General features: G+C 40.0%; 1 protein-coding gene across 9 annotated transcripts in view; it reads left to right on the plus strand.

Moving 5' to 3' along the window:
- The window catches only part of DOCK3 (dedicator of cytokinesis 3), a 448,733-nt gene that overhangs the window by 298,152 nt on the left and 127,310 nt on the right, over nt 1-23,271 (plus strand). For all 9 annotated transcript variants that reach the window (XM_087431091.1, XM_087431098.1, XM_087431092.1 and 6 more), the window contains 2 exons: nt 2,620-2,680; nt 3,976-4,123. In XM_087431091.1, coding sequence (XP_087287217.1) covers nt 2,620-2,680; nt 3,976-4,123 — 209 coding nt within the window. The remainder of the gene's footprint in view (nt 1-2,619; nt 2,681-3,975; nt 4,124-23,271) is intronic.

The following is a 23,271-nucleotide window of genomic DNA, read 5'->3' on the forward strand; positions in this document are numbered from 1 at the left end:
TACATTGAAATTTGACGTTGAAATTAAGTGGGACTCACAAATAATAATTTTACTGAAAATATTTTCTTGCACTGATTATTATCATCTTATATTTATTGACCTCAAATAAATACCACAGAGAGTTCTAGGTACCATGTACAACATGGTCAGAAAGAGCCCCTACCCAGCCACTTGGAAAATACCATAAGTTATATTTAAGGCTTCATCCTTTTATTCACTCACACAGAGCCAAGGAAGAGGTCCCGTGCTCTTGTATACAATCCATCTGATTAGTGTTTGGTCAGCTTTGGTAACTGGCTTGAATTCTCTAGGTATATTGGGATTGATAATTGTACTGGTCTTTGATAGTTTGGATTAACACAATCCAAGTATGTAGAAGGAACCATTTCACTTTGAAATGTGTCCAACATTTCAATATCCTTCAGTAATAGGCATGTTTCAATCCCAAAAAGCACATAAAAATGGTAATCTGCTTTTCAATTTCTATTTGTTATTTAGTAGCCCATCTTAATAAGTTTCAAAATACAGTGCTATTTTAAGGATATCATTTTAAATTCCATTTCTAAATTAAAGGAATTAGTTAAATGGAGCCTGAAACATCCTTTTTCAATATCAAAAGACAATTTTCATGTAAAAATACATCTTTGTGATTCCAGAGATACCAATTTATGTTAAATTATTTTGTAACCTATTTTATTGTAAGCATATTTCATTATTCCATCAAGTATTTGGTGAAATAACCATCTAGAATCTAAAAGTTTCAATTTTACCATTACCCATTACTTTTTAATATCTCCTTTGCTTTTATATGTTCAGGACCACTCTAGAGGGCAGAGCTGGGACTAAGGTGAGACAAGCAAACCACAGGATCCTGAGAGTGAGACCTCCTTAAATTTTGCACCTTACGTGCCTTCCTTGTCTCACCCTAGTCCTAACCCTGCAACAGGGTATAAAAATAAAGCAAACATGGGGACTCGATCTCAAAGCTCATTCAAAATCGTGACTGCCACTTGATTGTCCCTCTTCCTGCTTTATTGAAGAGAGAGAAGCATCTGGAACCAATCAGAAAATGAAAGATTGGAAGGAAATGGAACTAAGGGAACTTTTCCTAGAAGCAAAAGGGAAATCATGGGAACCTGTCTCATTGAGGACAGAGGTTACTCCATATTCACAACAATGGCTGGGAGTGAGCAGCGAGTTGATAACCTGGTGAAAAGTTTGAAACAGAATATATGTTAAAGGAAGTTTTAGGGGCTGGCCCAGTGGCGTAGTGGTTAAGTGTGCGCACTCCGCTGCCGGGGCCCAGGGTTCAGATCCTGGGCGCACACTGACACACAGCTTGTCAAGCCGTGCTGTGGCGGCGTCCCATATAAACTGGAGAAAGATGGACACGAATGTTAGCCCAGGGCCAGTCTTCCTCAGCAAAAAAAAAAAGAGGAGGATTGGCGACAGATGTTAGCTCAGGGCTAATCTTCCTCACAAAAAAACCAGAAAGTTGTGTTACTTAAGTACAACGTGTTAAATAAAGTATAAATACATACTCATAAACATTTTATTTCAAAATATGTTCTAAACAAATAATTTAATGTATACAATTCTTTTCAAAACCCTAGTTTTAAAAGTTTCTGATTCTGGATCAGATTTGTTTACTTAAAGAAAGCCCCTAACATTTTCCAGATAAAATTGTTTTCAGCTTTATACTTCAGCACAAATGATACATATCTAAATTTAGAAGTGGAGATCAAATTAAACTAAGCTGCTGTGATAGCTGAGTTTGATGTAAATGAATGCATTTTTTTCACTTAAGATCTTTTGCTCCCTATTTGTTGAGGTTTCACTAGACCAAATTAATCTCTTTTCAGGGGAACATATCTAGTGTGTAATAATCATTTGTGGGGCCGGCCCTGTGGCTTAGCGGTTAAGTGCATGCGCTCCGCTACTGGCAGCCCGGGTTCGGATCCTGGGCGCGCACCGACACACCACTTCTCTGGCCATGCTGAGGCCGAGTCCCACATACAGCAACTAGCAGGATGTGCAACTATGACATACAACTATCTACTGGGGCTTTGGGGCAAAAAAAAGGAGGAGGGTTGGCAATAGATGTTAGCTCAGAGCCCGTCTTCCTCAGCAAAAAGAGGAGGATTAGCACGGATGTTAGCTCAGGGCTGATCTTCCTCACACACACACACAAAAAAATCATTTGTGGGCAATGGAATAAATGTAAAATTAGTAAGGAATAAACTTTTAGAATTTCAGTCGTTAATGAGCTTTTTGGTATTTTCTCACTTTTTTCTGCATTGAACATTTCTTTTGTTATAAGGTGTTTTCATGTGATGTTAGAATAAACATGGGTAGGGCAATATGAAGATTTCTAATGTGAGAACACTTGTAGATATTTGTTAGTTCTAAAAAAGAGCTGGAAAAATATTGTCAATAAAATAAACTTCCACAGGCATGTAAGATATCCAAACTTTCATTGCATGTACTTTAATCCCCCTCCGCCACCTATAACATATGCTAAAAGTGACAAGAGCAAACCATTATGAGATTCAAAATGAAATTTTAATTATTTTCTGTGTATTCATTACCTTAATTTACTTATTTTTTCTCTTCTCTTAGGATCTGAGCAGCAAAGATATGAAGAGAGATTTATATATAGTTGCACATGTGATACGAATAGGTACTGTCCTCCTTATCCATTCACATGACTAAGACCAGCCCGACTTGGGATAAGTATCTACTATGTATGAGCTTTGTCTTCTCTCTAGCCCCCTTACCTGTTATGTCAGGTCTCAGGAGTAGAATCCAGCTCGTATTAGAGCTCTTCCTTAAGCTCAGCTGCTGTGGTAGCTGAGTTTGATATAAATGAATGAAAGTGTTTTTTTCACTTGAAATCTTCCACTTGCTATTTGATTTTGGACCCAAACTCTTTATTTCAAGTGGCCTGCTATTTGACATTCTCTCCATCACAATACCCTGCCTCTGTACCAGCGCTCCACCTCTGAGATCTTATAGCAGGTTGCCAGGGTTACCAATTTAACAGGTGATGAATGGCCTTTGCTGTGTTTTGTATCCAAAAATATGTATCTATGCTAGTTTCTACAAAATTAGAGTTACTGTACTTACTGCAGTAGATGAATGGTATCTCACATCTACCCCACTCAAGATGAAAAAAGTGATTTTTGCTACTGTTCTGTGGTTGCTTTGCCCAGCCTTATTTCAAGTTTATGACATAATTTGGAGAGCTATGACTAACCAAGTCTTCCTCAATATGTTTGGGTTCTGGCATATCTTGTACATTTTTGTCAAAGAGTATTTTTTAATGCTTTGCCAACAAAACAACTATTTTTCTGTACTTTTGTTTTTTATTTTGCTGTACCTAATAAAGCATTTGTTGAGGTTCCAGCTTTGTATTTGCAAGTCCCATTACCACTGTGGGCACAGCCTTGGTAAGCAGGAAAAGCAAGCTTGCATCCACTTTCTGAGACTGCTTTCGCTCCCGCAGTGGTTTAGGAGCAGCTTTTGCAGCAGAATTTGGTTAGAAGAATAACACATTGTCCTCCTTATCGTGCATACGTGGTGTTTACCTGGCAGCGAAAACACTAAACTTTGTATCTTTAGTATGCCTAAGAATTTTAACTGTTAGCACACTAGTTTTTCTAAGAAATTCATGAAACCACTGTTTTATTCTCATATGATTAATAAATGGACTGTTGGTGTTGAGATAGGTAATAAGGATGGTTGATTGAAAGTGGTGCAGGGGAAGAGCCCTGGCCAAAAGCCTGTTTGGCATTCCTCCACATAAATATCCTTGCATCTTTGGATGGCTCCCTTCAGTCCTAAATTAGTCTTCCAATTTAGAGGATCTCTCAGGTGCATATAGATCTGGCATCCTTGGATGATGATGACAATCAGGTGATGCTGAAGAGGAGTATGGAGTTCACAATCTGACTGGTGTTTTCTACTGTGCCCCAGGCCGGATGCTCCTGAATGACTCAAAGAAGGGTCCTGCTCACCTCCACTACCGGCGACCATATGGCTGTGCGGTCCTAAGCATCCTGGATGTCCTACACTCACTCACAGAATTAAAGGAAGAAAAGGATTTTGTTCTTAAGGTTTACACGTGAGTAGTGGACATCAGACATCAGAAATGTTAATGATTTGCAACATAAGACATCCTAGCACTGACCTTGAGAGCAGCAATTCTCAAGCTTTGTGGGACATAGAATCATCAGGATATGTTGGATAGGGAGTTTTTTGAAAATGCAGAGATTTTGATCTAAGGTTTGGGTTGGAGCTTAAGCAGCTGTGTTTTAAATAAGCTTCCCAGGTGATTTTGAAGCAGCTAAATTTGGAACCTTCTGTCCTAAAGTAAAAGTCTGATAGTATACATTTCCTCTTCTATCCAGGATTAACCAACCTTGTTATACATTTACAGAAAAACTAATAATGTAACTTCTCATGTTTTTTGGATATAAAAGAGTCCTCTGTGTCTAATACTTGCCCACCAGCTATTGTAACTGAGCTGGCTACTGATGCAGATTTCTTCCAAGAATGATCACAAGTCAGGGTGCCCTATCTTTGAAGAAAAGCCAGTTTTTCTGAGGAGCTGAGGTTTCCCTCTTTACTTCTGCCACCACAGATCTGTACGTCACATCCAACCAGGCATGGCATTATTTTTAGTGTTCATTAGCCAAGGGATCTGCCTTATAGAAACTGTGTGTCTCCTCTTGACTCTTGTTAAACAATAGAAGAAAACAAATAAAGAAAAGAAATACAGAATCCAGGCATATCGTCTGTCTTTGCTTATAGACACTTAGGCATGAATAGTAGTACTGAAAACATGATCAATGGTGAGTTTAGTGAGTTTTTAAAGCAGTTGTATTTCTAACTGTGAGAATTTTTTTTAAAAATCTGTCCTCTTTTGGTTTCAACCCCATGTTGTTTTTCCAGATTAAATCTAATACTGCCAATCACCACATTAATATATCTTCACCAAAATATTGTATGGGCGTTTTTCTGTATTATCTGTTCTATATGATTGAGTCATAAAATGAACTTAATTGATAATTACACTTAATTTGGGCCTTTGTATAATCAACCACATTTTATTAATTTCAAAATAAAGGCCCAGATCTCCATATTACCTATTTTGCCTTAAGCTCTGTTCTGTTCAGAGTTGTGTACTTCATTTGAAATAGTAACTTACAAAGGAAATTTTGGCAGGTTTTTTCTTCCTTTCATGTATCAGTCACAGACTTTCTCCATATACCAATTCTCTTCATTGATGGATGGTGGGGCCTGCTTCTTAATACACCTCCCTCCCTTTAAAAAGGACTAAACAGGGGGCCGGCCCCATGGCCTAGTGGTTAAATTCGGCATTCTCTGCTTCAGCAGCCTGGGTTTGGTTCCTGGGCGCAGACCTACACCACTCATCGGTGGCCATGGTGTGGCGGCGACCCACATACTAAATAGGGGAAGATTAGCACAGATGTTAGCTCAGGGTGAATCTTCCTTGGCAAAAAAAAAAAAGTATTAATAAAAATAAAAAGGACTAAACAGGATTGGTTTCAAGATGGCAGCCTAGGCAGACTCTGAACTCACCTCCTCCCTTGGACACAACAGACTTACAACAACTCTTGGAACAATTACTCCTGAGAGAGAACAGAAAACTGGATAAGAGGCAACACATGACAGTCCTGACTGAGGTGGAAGAAACAGAAATTCCCTTTTGGAGAGAAAAAAAGCCACCTTTGCAAGTTGCAGCGCTTCATGGGCGCCTGGGAGCAATCCTAAGGTACGCAGCCTTCCCTGGAGGAGTGGGGGATCTGAGCAGGGGAGCGTTGCTGCTATAACCATTCTTTGGACCCAGCACAACTGAAAGGAGTGTCATAATATCTGGCGTTCCTGGCTACTAACATCAACAGCGAATACTCCCAGAAAAGCTGTGCGTAAGGGGAAAAAAAACAAAAAAAACCCAGCTCTTAAAGGGCCAACACACAAATTCACCCTTTTCTGAGAGCAACCAAAAATCACCAGAAAGAAAGGTGCACAGTCATTTGGTGAAAAGAGGCTCATCAGATAGGCCCTGGGTGCAGCTCGGTGAGAGGTGAGACCTCTCCAGGGACTGAGATGTTGTCGGCATCCATTGTTGTGACCTGCTACAGGTGTGCTGATATACCTCTCAGCCCAGGGTCTGCGCCACCCACTATAGCACTGATTTAATTTAACCTCACCCACAGCAAGCAGCCTGCCCTAGCGATTGGCCCCACCCAACAACAAGCCCTCGGGCAACTTGTGGGCCTGCATAGGCTAGGTGCCTGGATTTCTGCAGCTGGGCAAGTGGGTTCACCTCTGCGAGGCAGGGCCTGCACGAGGAGCAGGTGGAGTGTGTGGGGCCTTGGTGGAGTGTGTAGGGCCTCTGCCTTGGGGCAGCTGGGTCCGCTTCAGGGGCTCAGGATGCATGCACCAGGCAGGACTGTGTTGACGATATGTGTGGCCCTATAGGTGGTGGAACTTGTCAGCTGCAGAAGACTTGTTCTTCTCAAACAACCACATAGGGGATCAGCCCCACCTTCCAGAGGCTGAAACAATGGGATACACCCCTGCCTGTGGCCAGACCCACCCAGCTGCAATCCTGAGAGAGCTGATAAGAGCCGAATAGGAATGGTGCATACAGCACTTGTAAGGCCCTGAGCCTAACAATCAGCCATGCTGGGGGCTGGCTCATTTAACAGAAAAACTACAACAGGAATGTGCTATTAGACCTGGCAGCCAACTGTGCTGGGGCTCCCCACACCTGAAAGAGTGACTGAAGGGTCCGTAGCAGCCGTGTTCAGCTGAGCATTACAACCAGACGGCGAGGGGGACAACTCAGCCTCCCTGGGCACCTCCAGCAAGAACAACCTTGCTACAACAGAAGGACACATGTAGCCCACAAAGGGGACACTCCTGTAACATTTGGTACTGGTGACGAGAGGGAAGCACACAGCCGAGCCTCATAAAGCACCTCTTACATCAGGTCACCTCTCCAAGATCAGGAGATGTAGCTGACCTACCTAATACATAGATACAAGCACAGAAAAAGAACAAAACGAGGAGGCAAGGGAATATGTTCCAAGTAAGGGAACAGGACAAAACCCCAGAGAAAGAACTAAATGAAACAGAAATGAGCAATCTACCTGACACAGAGTTCAAACAAAGAGTAATAAGGATGCTGACTGATCTTGGGAGAAGAATGGATGAACTCAGTGAGAACATCAGCAAAGAAATGGAAAATATAAAGAATAACCAATCAAAAATGAAGAATACAATATTGGAAAGGAAAAATTCGCTAGAGGGACTCAAAAGCAGAGGAGATGGTACCGAAGAATGGATCAGCAAGCTGGACCAAAGACTAGAGGAAATCACCCAAGCTGAACAGGTAAAAGAAAAGAGAATTAAAAAGAGGAGGATGGTCTAAGGGACCTATGGGACAACATCAAGCACACTAACATCCGTGTTATAGGTGTCCCAGAAGGAGAAGAGAGAGACAAAGGGGCAGAGAATCTATTTGAAGAAATAATAGCTGAAAACTTTCCTAACCTAAGGAAGGAAACAGATGTCCAGGTACAGGAAGCACAGAGAGCACCAAACAAGGTAAACCCAAAGAGGCCCACACTGAGACACATTATAATTAAAATGACAAGAATTAAAGATAAAGAGAGAATCCTAAAAGCCTCAAGAGAAAGGCAACAAGTTATATACAAAGGAAACCCCATAAGGCTATCAGCTGACTTCTCAGCAGAAATCTTACAAGCTAGAAGACAGTGCCATGATATATTTAAAGTGCTGAAAGGAAAAAACCTACAGCCAAGAATACTCTACCTGGCAAGGTTATCATTCAGAAGGGAAGGAGAGATAAAGAGTTTCCCAGATGAGCAAAAACTAAAGGAGTTTATCACCAAGAAACCAGTCCTACAAGAAATGCTAAAGGGACTTACTTAAGGGGGAAAGAGAAGGCCACAGATAGGAAAAAATTATCTATTTCCATGATAAGAGGGTAATGGATACAAAAACACAAACGAGTTTAGATGTGATATCAAAAACATAAAATGTGGGAGGAGGGGAATAAAAGAGTAGAGCTTTTAGAAAGAGGTCAAACTAAAGAGACCATCAACTTAATATAGATTGCTGTATACAGGTTATTATATATGAACCTCATGGTAATCACAAACCAGAAACCTATAATAAATACACAAAAAACTAAGAGAAAGGAACCCAAACAGAATACTAAAGAAAGCCGTCAAACCACAAGGGAAGAGAGCAAGAGAACAAGAAAGGAACAGAGAAGAACTACTAAAACACCCAGAAGAAAAGTAAAAAAATGGCAAATAAGTACATACTTATCAATAGCTACTTCAAATGTCAATGGACTAAATGCCCCAATCAAAGGGCATAGGGTGGCTGATTGGATAAACAAACAAGACCCATATATATATGCTGCATACAAGAGACACACTTCAGACCTAAAGACACTCACAAACTGAAAGTGAAGGCATGGAGAAAGATACTCCACGCAAATGGCAATGAAAAGAAAGCTAGGGTCGCGAAACTTGTATCAGACAAAATAGACTTTAAAACAAAACCCGTAAACAAGAGACAAAGAAGGGCACTACATAATGACAAAGGGAACAATATCCCAACAAGAGGGTATAACACTTGTAAATATCTGTGCACCCAACATAGGAGCACCTAAATATATAAAGCAGTTACTAACAGACATAAGAGGAGAAATACGCAGTAACGCAATAATAGTAGGGGACTTGAACACTCCACTGACACCAATGGATAGATCATCCAAACAGAAGATCAGTAAGGAAACACTGGCCTTAAACGACACACCAGACCAGACGGACCTAGTAGATATGCAGAACATTCCATCCCCAAACCGAAGAATACACATTCTTTTCAAATGCACATGGAACATTCTCCAGGATTGATCACATATTAGGCCACAAAACAAGTCTCAGTAAATTTAAGAAGACTGAAATAATACCAGGTATCTTTTCTGACCACAACGGTATGAGACTAGAAATCAGCTACAGGAAGATAATCAGAAAAGCCACAAAAATGTGGAGATTAAACAAAATGCTACTGAACACTGACTGGGTCAATGAGGAAATCAAAGGAGAAATCAAAAAATACCTGGAGACAAATGAAAATGAAAATACGACATCCCAGAATTTATGGGATACGGCAAAAGCGGTTCTAAGAGGGAAGTTTATAGCAACAGAGGCCTACCTCAACAAACAAGAAAAATCTCAAATAAACAATCTAACAGTGCACCTAAAGGAACTGGAAAAGAACAACAAACAAACCCCCAAACAAGAAGAAGGAGGGAAATAATAAAAATCAGAGCAGAAATAAATAAAATAGGGACTTAAAAAACATAGAAAACATCAGTGAAACCAAGAGCTGGGTCTTTGAAGATTAAAAAGTTGACCAACCTTTAGCTAGACTCACCGAGAAAAAAAGAGAGAAGGCTCAAATAAGTAAAATCAGAAGTGAAAGGGGAGAAATTACAACGGACACCTCAGAAATACAAAAGATTAAAAGAGAATACTATGAAAGGCGATATGCCAACAAACTGGATAATCTAGAAGAAACGGATAAATTCTTAGAATCATACAACCTTCCAAAACTGAATCAAGAAGAAGTAGAGAATTTGAATAGACCAATCACCAGTAAGGAGATTGAAACAACAATCAAAAACCTCCCCCAAAATAAAAGTCCAGGACCAGACGGCTTCCCTGGTGAAATCTACCAAACATTCAAAGAAGACTTAATACTTATCCTTCTCAAACTCTTCCGAAAAATTGAAGAGGAGGGGACGCTTCCTAACTCATTCTATGAAGCCAACATTACCCTGATACCAAAAACAGACAAGGACAACACAAAAAAAAGAAAATTACAGGCCAATATCGCTGATGAACTTTGATGCAAAAATCCTAGCAAATTGCTAGCAAATTGAATACAACAATACCCATTAAAAAGATCAGACATCGTGATCAGGCGGGATTTATTCCAAGGATGCAGGGATGGTTCAGCATCCTCAAATCAATCAACGTGATACACCACATTAACAAAAGAAAGAATAAAAATCACACAATCGTCTCAACAGATGTAGAGAAGGCATCTGACAAGACACAGCATCCATTTATGATAAAAACCCTAAATAAAATGGGTACAGAAGGAAAGTACCTCGACATAATAAAGGCCATAGATGACACACCCACAGCTAATATCATTCTCAATGGTGAGAAACTGAAAGCTGTCCCTCTAAGAACAAGAACCAGACAAGGATGCCCACTGTCACCACTCCTACTTAACACAGTATTGGAAGTCCTAGCCAGAGCAATCAGGCAAGAAAAAGAAATAAAAGGGATCCACATTGGAAAGGAAGAAGTGAAACTGTCACTATTTGTAGATGACGTGATTTTATATATGGAAAACCCTAAAGAATCCACCAAACGACTTGTAGAAATAATAAATGAATACGGTGAAGTTGCAGGATACAAAATCAACATACAAAAATCAGCTGCGTTTCTATACACTAACGACGAAGTAGCAGAGAGAGAAATTAAGAATACAATCCCATTTACACTTGCAACAAAAAGAATAAAACACCTAGGAATAAACTTAACCACAAAGGTGAAAGATCTGTACACTGAAAACTATAAACCATTGTTGAAAGAAATTGAAGAAGACACAAAGAAACGGACAGATATTCCGTGCTCTTGGATTGTAAGAATTAACATAGTTAAAATGTCCATACTTCCTAAAGCAATCTGTAGATATAACGCAATCCCTATCAAAGTTCCCATGACATTTTCACAGAAAACAGAACGAAGAATCCTAAAATGTGTATGGAACAACAAAAGACCCCAAATAGCAAAAGGCATCCTGAGAAAAAAGAACAAAGCTGGAAGTTGCATACTCCCTGATGTCAAAATATACTACAAAGCTATAGTAACCAAAACAGCATGGTACTGGCACAAAAACAGACACATAGATCAAGATAACAGCATCGAGAGCCCAGAAATAAATCCACACATCTATGGACAGCTAATTTTTGACAAGGGAGCCAAGACCATACAATGGAGAAAGGAAAGTCTCTTCAGTAAATGGTGTTCGGAAAACTGGACAGCCACGTGCAAAAGAATGAAAGCAGACCATTATCTTACACCATAGACAAAAATTAACTCAAAATGGATTAAAGATTTGAATGTAAGGCCTGAAATCATGAAACTTCTAGAAGAAAACATAGGCAGTACGCTCTTTTGACACTGGTCTTAGCAGCATCTTTTCAAGTACCGTGTCTGACCGGGCAAGGGAAACAACAGAAAAAATAAACAAATGGGACTACATCAAACTAAAAAGCTGCTGCACAGCAAAGGAAACCGTCAACAAAATGAAAAGACAACCTAACAACTGTGAGAAGATATTTGCAAACCAGGTATCTGATAAAGCGTTAATATCCAAAATATAAAGAACTCATACATCTCAACAACAAAAAAACTGACAACCCAGTTAAAAAATGGGCAAAGGACCTGAACAGACATTTCTCCAAAGAAGGTATACAGATGGCCAACAGGCACATGAAAAGATGTTCAACATCAGTAACTATCAGGGAAATGCAGATCAAAACTACAATGAGATATCACCTCACTCTCGTCAGAATCGCTATAATTAACAAGACAGGAAACAACAAGCGTTGAAGAGGACGTGGAGAGAAGGGAACTCTCATACACTGCTGGTGGAGTGCAAACTGGTGCAGCCACTATAGAAAACAGTATGGGGATTCCTCAAAAAATTAAGAATAGAACTGCCATACGATCCAGCTATTCCATTGCTGGGCTTTTATCCAAAGAACATGAAAACACAAATGGGTAAAGATACACGCACCCCTGTTCACTGCAGCATTATTCACAATAGCCGAGACTTGGAAGCAACCTAGGTGCCCATCAAGGGATAAATGGATAAAGAAGATGTGCTATATATACACAATGGAACACTACTTAGCCATAAAAAATGATGAAACCCGGCCATTTGTGACAACATGGATGGACCTTGAGGGTATAATGCTAAGCAAAGTAAGTCAGAGGGAGAAAGTCAAATACCATATGATCTCACTCATAAGTAGAAGATAAAAACAACAACAAACAATCACATAGAGACAGAGATTGGATTGGTGGTTACCAGGCGGGAGGCGGCGGGGAAGGCAAAAGAGGTGATTAGGCACATGTGTGTGGTGATAGATTGTAATTAGTCTTTGAGTGGTGAACATGATGTAATCTACACAGAAATCGAAATATAATGATGTACACCTGAAATTTATATTATGTTTAAACCTATGTTACGGCAGTAAAAAAAAAATAGGGCGTTGACTCATTGATGTGTAGTAACGTCACTAAAGTTGCTCAAGATAAGAAATTTAAAAATAGAGTAAAGTATAATACAGTGAACTAAACAGAAATTAAAAATCATTGTCAATATCATCTTACTCCACTCTGTGCTTTCCAAAGTCAAGGGGTTTATAGATAACACTCCATAATTGCATCTCTTTACATGTATCAGCTTTTCCTTGCTTCAGTGCAAATTCTCATTGTGGATAGGGGCTTGCACAGCATCCCTCTTGAAGTCGTACTCTCAGGCTTAATTGTTCTGATTGCTTCTAAAACAACAGATTTCAGTACCAACATGTCACTTTGGAAGAAGTGGGATTCCTGTGTAGCTTTTTCTTAGCTCCTTCCTATGAGGTGTGCCTAATATATTAGTTCTAAAAAGCCAAAGAAAGATATTTTTATAGAGAAGATAGTTTTAAAACACATTTTTTGAAGAACTAATATAGTTAAAATGTGGCATAATTTTTCCCCTTGAAAATATTAATAGACTTTCAAACAGACTTCCAACTGCATATTCGTGAAATTGATTTTGTGTACTCTATGGAATTCCTCTAGGATTAGTGTTTTAAATCCATGTGAGCACGGTGAATCCAGCCCTCAGGAGAAGCAACATTTTCCAGTAAGTTTCAGGGGACATATTTGTTAGACTGAATTGGAAGCTTAAAGGCTTTGCTAATTGCTACCGATAGTGCTTTAGCCTTTCTTAAACAGGATTTTGCAAGGATAAAAACCTCTTGTATAGTTTTAATCAGTGAGTTGGCAAACTATCTCATTAGTTGTTGACATTCTCATCGTTTCTTTGATTATTCAGAGTCAGCCTCAACCAGAGAATATTCAAGCTCCAGTATATCTCTTCCCATGGTTACTGCTCTGGCTTTATAGATGTTGTTTAATGTGTGTGTATTGGAAGGTACAACATCCTTTTAAGAAAATCTCAACAAGAAGCCGAGGCATGAAAACTAGGTCACTTCCTGATGAGCCAAAAGCCTTAAAAATCACACATCAATAACCACTATGCAGTTCAGTCTGGTATAGATATCATATCTTTCGTCTTGGCCAGAGGGGCAAGGGTCACAAGCAGGCACAGGGCTTGCTGAACCTGGAGCCTAGGACATGAAAGGAGAGGAGTGACAAGGAGCTAAAGCCAACTTCAGGGTGGGGGATGTCCATAAATAATGCGTGTGACCAAATACAAGATGTCTCTGAATATGTGATGACCACTGTCCAACTTCACAATGAAAAACTCCAAATAAACATTTTTAGGCCAACCTTAATGAAATAGATAAATAACTACTTAGAATATTAAATTTATCATTTTAGTTATATTTTAAATATTATGTAAAATGTATATTACACATTATGTACTCAATCACGTATTATGTAAAATTAAGAAGTATTGCTTTTTCCCCATTCTCACATGTTATGAGAAAATTTTACTCAAAGTTTTATATGCAATGATGCCATCAGGTCTTTGTTATCACTAGAGAACTTTCTGAGTCATCTGACACAGTTTTCTAAGACACATTATTTTCACTTCCATCATATTGGTTTTAATACATCACACTTTTTGAATCCTTGATGATGCTTTCACTGGAAATTCATCCTGATGCCCAATTACATATGTTGCTTAACAGTTGGACGCTTGATGTTTGTTTTCACTTGTCCTGTAGGCCCGTATATGTGACCTTAATGATACAGCTACTTATTATGCTGCTTTTAAGGTAAGTTTATGGTAACATCCAGCACTTCAATTTGGACATCATATCCAAGGATAAATACTAAATACGTGTAGTTTTTCTCTTTAAAAAAATTTTTTTAACCAGTTCTGTCAGAAGAACTTTATAAGTGTCTAAAACTTGCATTAATTGAGGTCATTTCATGCTAATGTAACTGACCCAAACAGTGCTATTCAGTGATATTCAAAATAAAGTGATTCAGAGAATGCCCCATAGCATGAAAGTCTTTGTGAGGACAGAAATATAAGGTGGCAGCCTCTTCTGTGAGTGATGACTGGAAGGGAACCTCTCCTTATATTTGGGGTAGACACAAGCATTCTCAGAACATTGCCTTTGGGTTGTTTCATATCCACCTTATCCATGAAACTGGCTTAACTGGAGGGTACTTGTTTAGGAACGATTCTTAAATGGAAGTTCATTCTTAAATGAGTAAAGGGCCGTTGGGTCATCCTCATTTTGGTACAGAGAAAAGAAGGCTGAAGTCTTTATATATAATAACTTTAAATGAAAAATACTGTTTCTCACTTGCAAGTCAGGTAAGGAAGTAGCTCATATTTCTCTCTCTCCTAGCCTAGGCCTTCCCAATTTTCCATGGATTATCATCTACCTAGGACCATTATCTGCTGTGTCCATTATCAGTGTTCAGACACACATTGTTGGAGCATCTGCACCAAGTATCTGCTCAGGCCATACAAGGAAGATTCAAATCCAGTAGGCCAGTGCCCATGGAACTGCTCTGTTTGGACTTCTAATGCCCCCTGTCTCTAGCCTCAGTGCACAACTGGATTCATTTGTGTATTAGTGCTGCTGCAAAACAGAACTCATTAACTAATGAGCCAGATTAAAGAAAGTCAGCTCAAGATGACTCCTGTTCGTGCAGAGGTGAGAGGCTCACAACAGGAGTCTCTAACATGGATCTAAGTCTTCACATATGAAATCCCAAATATTCTCTACCACAGGATTGGAAAGCACATCAGATTTCTTTTCCTTTTTTCTGTTCTGCTGCTGCTTCAGGAAGAATGACGTGAAAGAACAGTGGTTCTAAGAGTAGGCAGAGTATATAAAGGCAGAGCTGCCTTTATATAACGACTTTGTTAGCTGACTTAAAAGTATGTCAGTAGTATATATGATCCCAGCTTGCTTTTTCAAAAAAATAGATAATACTTTCATCTACTGGATAGATAGATGAGATTATAGGTAGGTAGAAGCTGTGAGATTTGGTAAAATAACCCTAATTCCCTGAACTTCAGTTTCCTCATCTACAATATTGAAAAAAAAAAAAGGAATAAGTAATATAAGAGAGAGAGAAAACAAGAACCCATATGAACTAGTGAATCAAACAGGAAAGAAGTGGATAAATTGGAGGACTGGTTATTCAGCAGATGATGTGTACCCAAATAATGGGCATACTACACGCCATCTAAAAGGAGTTTCCTATCTATTTTTTTTTTTGCGGAGAAGTATTCGCCCTGACCTAACATCTGTTACCAATCTTCCTCTTTTTTTTTTCTTCTCTCCCCAAAGTCCCAGTGCATGGTTGTATATCCTAGCTGTAAGTCCTTCTAGTTCTTCTATGTGAGCCACCGGCACAGCCTGGCAACTAACAGATGGGTGGTATGGTTCCACAACCAGGAAAAAACCTGAGCTGCCAAAGCAGTGAGAGTGCCGAACTTTAACCACTAGACCTTCAGAGCTGGCTCTCCTGTCTTTTTTGTCCCCAGTGACTCTTGGTTTTTGGCAAGTTCCGCTTTTACATCTAAACTACAAATCCTACATAATTCCATCCATAATATCTTAATTGTTCCATGGTAGTCACATAAAATGTCACCTGTTTTCAATAGTAATGCCAGTGTACATTTTTTTAGTGCTCTGTGCTCTTTCAGAGCTCTTCTGGATGTATAATCACATGGAAACTTCATACCAACCCTGTGCACTCAGTGAGGAAGATGGTCAACACCATGGTTAAGTAAGGGACTCAACAAATTAATGACATTTCTTGGAAGAACAGAAGAATGGTAGTAATCATATTTTGATTTAAAAATTAATCATTCACTTAACCTATAATGATTCAAAACCAGCAACAATAACAAAAAATGCTAGGGATAGAAGTCATATCACAGGCTTTGTAGAACATGTTATTTTTAAAGTGTTAATCCTTCCTTATGGTCAATGTTTAGTTTTTATCGCTGTTGGGTTATCATACTTCCTATTAACCAGTAATAATAAAGGCACAAATTAGGTTAAAAACTGAATTAATATTTCTGTTAGTAAAAATTTGAACATTGCTATCCTGAAGGAAACCCTAATAGAAATAAATACAGGGCCGGCCCCGTGGCATAGCGGTTAAGTACGCGCGCTCCACTGTTGGCGGCCTGAGTTCAGATCCCAGGCACGCAGCAAGGCACCGCTTGTCAGGCCATGCTGTGGTGGCGGCCCACATGAAGTGGAGGAAGATAGGCACAGATGTTAGCCCAGGACCAGTCTTCCTTAACAAAAAGAGGAGGATTGGCATGGATGTTAGCTCAGGGCTGATCTTCCTCACACACAAAAAAAGAAATAAAAGCAGGATGTATAATCATCCATCACAAAGGTGCAGGTAAGAACATAGACCATACAGTACAAAAGTGCTGTAAATAGTGTTAAAAAAAATCAGAATACCTATAGCAAAGGACAGAAGAAAGCCCATCCATATCAGTTATAACAATAAATATAATTGAGATGAACAAAAATCCTGTTAGATAAAAATTCTCAAAATAGGGTCAAAAAACAAAATCCATCTATATATTAATAAGAGACACACAAAGATGAGACACAGAAAGATTAAAGCAGGCTAAGTATAAAAAATACAAACAAAATGAAAACATGTCACAATATTAATGATAAGAAATAAACTTAAAAAGTATAGAGTGAATATTCTATGTCAGGAGTATCACGGATTGATAGAAAAAGAACACACATACGCTATAAGGTTAAATTTGGTTTCCTGTTTATCCTCCAAGAACACATGATCTCACAAGAAGCAAAGTGACCTCTCAGGCCAGGCACAGACACAGCACATGACAGCACCACCCACTACCTCAGCCCCAGAATCCCCAGCAGGAGCAGCCCGATTACTTTATCCCTGCAAAGTAGAGGGTTACTACTATGCTACCCGTTAAATTCATGGTTCACACCTCCATTCTGGAGATATTTGCCCAACGGTCCATGTACTTCATTTTAAAGAAACATTGACCAAACTCAGCCTAACACACCCACTTTCTTAACTGGGGAGAGAAAGCAGTGTGAGAGCCCAAGTCTCCTTGCTGTCATCTCTGCCTTTAGCTCCCCAGTGTCCCAGAAAGACCTTTTTTTCCTCCACAGGGATAGAAAGAGCGTTTATACCAATATGCAGTGGAATTTATAGTGAAGATCAGATTGTCATGACCTTTAGGCATATAATAATATTGACTCAAAATTATAGCCAATTTATTAGAGATACAAAGACAAGATAAAATTACAGTAAAAGCAAGAGATTTTAACATGCCTCTTGACGGGTAAGAAGACAAATATAAATAAGGATGAAGACAAATATCTAAATCAGATAAATAAATCTGACTTAGGAGAGAATCTGAATAAGGTTGATATGACAGACAATGACATTCACCATGGGCTGTTATTATCTCTCTTATACAGGTGAGGCAACAGGGCACAGGGTGATGAGACACGTGCCTGAGCAGCCTGGTTAAGAGACCATACTCTTAGCCACTTGCTCTCCTACCTCTAAGTAGAGTGAGCATAATTTATCATCTAAATCAGGACATTCTGATAGTCAAAAGGAGTGGTGTTGATGTCAGGACGTTAGGTATAACCAGAATATCCCAGCTCTCCAGGCCGTAGGTCCTCCCAGCTCTAAACAAATTTTTTATCCAACCAAGAGAATGCATCTTTTCAAGTGCTCAGGGAACATTTAAAAAAAATTATTCGTAGAAAAAGTTTCTGTAAATTCTGTAAGATACAGGCCACGTTTTCTGATCACAGTGCAATTAGCATAGAATACATCAGAGGGGAAACCTATACAATCATCCTGATATCAAAAAGATACTTGACGAAGGTCAACCTTTATTCCCAATTATTTAACAATCTCGGCTTAGTAAACTAAGAATAAAATGCTTTTCTTGGAGTTTGAGGGGGGCTAATGGATACCAATAGATTGGTTCTGAGATCAGAATATTAAGCAGGTATACATAAAAATGGATATACAATGTAGAGTAGCATAGATGTAAATTTACAATGTGTATATATATATGTAAGTAGTACAGATAAATGTGTCACCTTTATTAGCAACAACACTGAAATTTGAGATCATAGTTGAGATCTGTGAGCCACATGGACTTTCATGTTTGTTTCCTATGGCTACTATAACAAATTACCACAAGTTTTGTGGTTTAAAACAACAGAAATTTTTTCGCACAATCTGGAGGCCAGAAGTCTTGAATCAAGATGCCAGCACGACAACACTCCTTTTGGAGTGTCTAGGGTAAAATCTATTCTTTGCATCTTCCAGCTTCTGTTTCTGTGTGTGTATGTGTGTGAGGAAGATCAGCCCTGAGCTAACAGCCATGCCAGTCCTCTTCTTTTTGCTGAGGAAGACTACCCTGAGCTAACATCCATGCCCATCTTCCTCCACTTTAGGTGGGATGCCACCACAGCATGGCCTGACAAGTGGTGCATCAGTGCACACCCGGGATCTGAACCCAGGCCGCCAGCAGCAGAGCACGTGCACTTAAATGCTACGCCATGGGGCAGGCCCAACATCTTCCAGCTTCTGATGGCCGTCATCATGCCTTGACCTGGGACTTCATCACTCCAGTCTCTGCTTCTCTGGTCACATTGCTTCCTTTTCTGTCTTTATCTTCTCTTCTACCTTAAATCTTCTTCTGCCTTTCTCTAAGGACATTTGTCATTGAACTTGGGCTTACCCAGATAATCCAAGATAATCTTCTGTGAAGATCCTTAATTACACCCGCAAAGACCCTTTTTCCAAATAAGGTAATAGTCACAGGTTCCAGGGATTAGGGTATGGACATATCTTTTTAGGGGCCACCATTCAACCTACTATAACTTGTGATTAACATGAGCCCTGAATTAGAAAGACTTTTAAAGTCACCATCAATGTGGAGCCTGGTGGTGCAGAGATTGTGTGCTCTCTGCAAACAGGTTGGTCCCAAAAGAGGGAAGAGGCAGAACTGAGATGTTCATGCCCAGGTTCTTCTCCTAGAAGCACTGGCCAAAGAACTTACTTCTTCTCCCAGGAAAGTGATGGAAGGGGCTGAAGTGTTACTCATGGAAGCCCTTCTACTACTTGCAAATGGAGTAAAAATAAGTATTTCTGAGAGGTGACATCAGCATTGTGGCAGAGTGAGTTGTTCCCTTTGTCTCTCCCCTCTAAGTTATAAGCAGTAGGACATTTATAGACCAACAAAAGATTCTCTGCAGAGCACACCAGAACGCCTGATAGATCCATACATCTATACATCTGAAGGTGAGTGGACTGGACCTTCTGGAGGCAATGGAACCAGGGGAGCAGCAGCGGCAATTCCCAAGACTAGAGACTCCAGGACTGCAACCAGCCACGCCTGCAACCAGAGGCCCCAGGAACTGCAGTCATGCCCATGAATGGAGGCCCCAGAAACCCAGGCATCCCAGGCTCCTGGATGCGCTGGAAACTGCTGAGGGGCCTATAACCAGAGGCTCCAGGAACCATGATGATACCTGTAACCCAGCCCCTTCCCACTCCTCTTGCTGCGATGTCTTCGACCCTGGGCCTCCCGGCAGGAGGGGCTGCATCCAGGACCCCAGGTCCCCAACTGCAGTGGCAGTGCCCATGACCTGAGGTCCCAGGAGGCGTGCTGGCATCCAAGACCAGAAGCTTCAAGAAACCCGGAACTGCTTGCAACCCAGGTACCCCTCCCCCTGCGGCGGTGGCACGTTGCCCACAACCCCAGCTCACCCAGCAGCAGCAGTGACACCTACAAACCGAGTGCCTCTGGCAGCAGTGATGCCGGCACCCCCAGAAAGCCCGGGAGCAGCAGTGCCTGAGCCCACAGAGAGCCAGGTAACAGCGACAGCAGAGCCCATGACCTCAGATCCCCCTCAGCTGCAGCAGTGCTCACAACTTGGGCCCTTCCACTTGTAGCAGCAGCGCCTGCAGACCCAACAAACCTGGAGGTGGTGAAGGTGCCTGTGACCCCAGATCCCACTCCACTCTTCCCCTTCCTGTGCTACAGTGGGGGATCCCATGACCCAGGCTACCCCAGAAGCAGCAGAGGTGCTCACCAGCCCAGTGAGTCTGGTGACGACACCCATGGCTGCAGCGACATCATAAGCAGCAAGATACCAGAAACCTCAGATACGCAAGCAGGACAACAAGGGCACTGATGACAATACCTCTGGCAGAGGCAGTGGAGGGTGGGAAGTGCAGGCTCTCAAATACAACCAGAAGCAGCTCAGAATCAAAGTAAACAAAGCCTTACCCAAATAAGAAAAGTGTTTGCTATCACAAATGCACCAGCAAAGGAGCAACTCATCAAGCACCATGAAAAACTACAGTAGCATGGTATCACAAAAAGAAAACGAAAGTTCTGCAGAAACTAAACTTGAAATCATGGAAGATTGTGATCTAATTGACAGAGAATTCAAAATGGTTGTCATGAAGAAACTCAACAAATTACAAGCAAACTTTGAAAGACTCAGTGAGCTGAGAGGAATAAAATTAATTAACAGGAGTACTTCACCAAAGAGATTGAAACTCTAAAAAAGAACCAAACAGAAATTCTGGAACTGAAGAACACAATAAATGAGATGAATAGTAAAGTAGAAAGCCTTGGAAATAGAGCAGACCATATGGAAGAGAGAATTAGCTAGCTCAAAGATAGAAATCTAGAAATGATTCAGATGGAAGAGGAGAGAGAAGTAATTTTTTAAAAAATGGAGAAATTCAGGGCCGGCCTGGTGTTGCAAGCAGTTAAGTGTGTGCGCTCTGCTTTGGCGGCCTGGGTTCACAGGTTCAGATCCCCAGCGCGCAGCAACACACCGCTTGTCAAAGCCATGCTGTGGCGGCATCCCATATAAAGTGGAGGAAGATGGGCACGGGTGTTAGCTCAAGGCCAACCTTCTTCAGCAAAAAAAGAGGAGGATTGGCATCAGATATTAGCTCAGGGCTGATCTTCCTCACCAAAAAAAAAAAGAGAGAAATTCTGCAAGAAATGTCTGACTTAAATATCTATCTGAAATGTGAGGATAATGGTGTCCCAGAAGGAGAAGAGAGGGAGAAGGGAGCAGAGAGCTTATTTAAAGAAATAATAGCTGAGAACTTCCCAAATCTGGGGAAGGAACTGAATATACAAGTACATGAAGCTAGTAGAACACCTAATTATCTCAAAAGACCTTCTCCAAGGCACATCATATTAAAAGATCTTCTCCAATGCACGTTATATTAAAACTGTCGAAAGTCAATGACAAAGAAAGAATATTAAGGGCGGCCAGAGAAGAAAATAACCTACAAAGCAACCCCCATTAGGCTATCAGCAGATTCCTCAGCAGAAACACTGCAGGCCAGAAGAGAGTGGGATGATATATTCAAAATATTAAAAGATAAAAACTGTCAGTCAAGAATACTGTATCCAGCAAAGTTATCTTTCAAATATGAAGGAAAAATAAAGGCTTTCCCAGACAAACAAAGCTGAGGGAGTTCATCACCACTAGACCTGCCTTACAGGAAATCTTGAAAAGAGCTCTCCTACCTGAAACAAAAAGGCAAAAGTATACAAAGCTTTAAGCAAAGTGATAAATAGACAGACAGAATTAGAAACTCTATATTAGAACAGGTTAGTAAACAATTATAACGTAAAGGCTAAAGGGAAAGAAGGCATTAAAAATAACTATAACCACTTAAATTTGGTAGCAAACTCACAATACAAACGGGGATAATTTGTGACAATAAAAACATAGAAGGAGAAGAGGAAAAGGATGGAACCTGCATGGGCAAATGGAGATAAGATGTTATCAGTAGAAAAAGGACTACCTCACCTATGAGATCTTTTATACAAACCTCATGGTAACCACAAAACAAAAATTCTGGGCAGAGTCACAAAACACAAAAAGAGGAAATAAAAGCACCGAACTGAAATGGCACACAGAAACACAAGGAAAAAGAAACAATGAAAATATAGAACCAGAAAACAAAAAATAAAATGGCAGTATTAAGCTCTCATATATCAATAATCACCCTAAATGTAAATGGATGGAATCACTAATCAAAAGACATAGAGTGGCTGGATGGATTAAAAGCAAGACCAAACAATATTCTACCTCCGGGAGACCCATCCTGGCTCTAAAGACAAACATAGGCTCAAAATGAAGTGATGGAAGATGATACTCCAAGCAAATGACAACCAAAAGAAAGTGGGTGTAGCCATACTTACATCAGATAAAATAGACTTCAAGCCAAAAAAGATAACAAGAGACAAAGTTGGACATTATATAATGATAAAAGGGACATTCTACCAAGAAGACATAAAGTTTTATATTAATATATATGCACCTAACATAGGAGCACCAAAGTATACAAAGCAACTAGTAACAGACCTAAAGGGAGAAATTGACAGCAACACAATAAAAGTAGGGGACTTTAATACCCCCCTTACATGAATGGATAGATCATCCAGACAGAAAATCAACAAGGAAGCATTAGCCTTAAATGAAACACTAGATCAGATAGACTTACCAGATATATATAGAATATTCCATCCAAAAGCAGTGGAATACACATTCTTCTCAAGTGAACATGGGACAATCTCAAAGATAGACCATATGCTGGGAAACAGAGCAAGTCTCCATAAATTTAAGAAGACTGAAATAATACCAAGCATCTTTTCTGACCACAACGGTATGAAACTAAAAATCAACTACAAGAAGAAAGCTGGGAAAGTCACAAATACATAGAGACTAAACAACATGCTACTGAACAATTACTGGATCAACGAAGAAATCAAAGGAGAAATCAAAAAAAACCTGGAGACAAATGAAAATGAAAACACAACACACCAGAA

This window comes from Ceratotherium simum, chromosome 5, assembly GCF_057802395.1.
Source record: "Ceratotherium simum simum isolate JZ-2026a chromosome 5, ASM5780239v1, whole genome shotgun sequence".
Classification (NCBI taxonomy): Eukaryota; Metazoa; Chordata; class Mammalia; order Perissodactyla; family Rhinocerotidae; genus Ceratotherium; species Ceratotherium simum.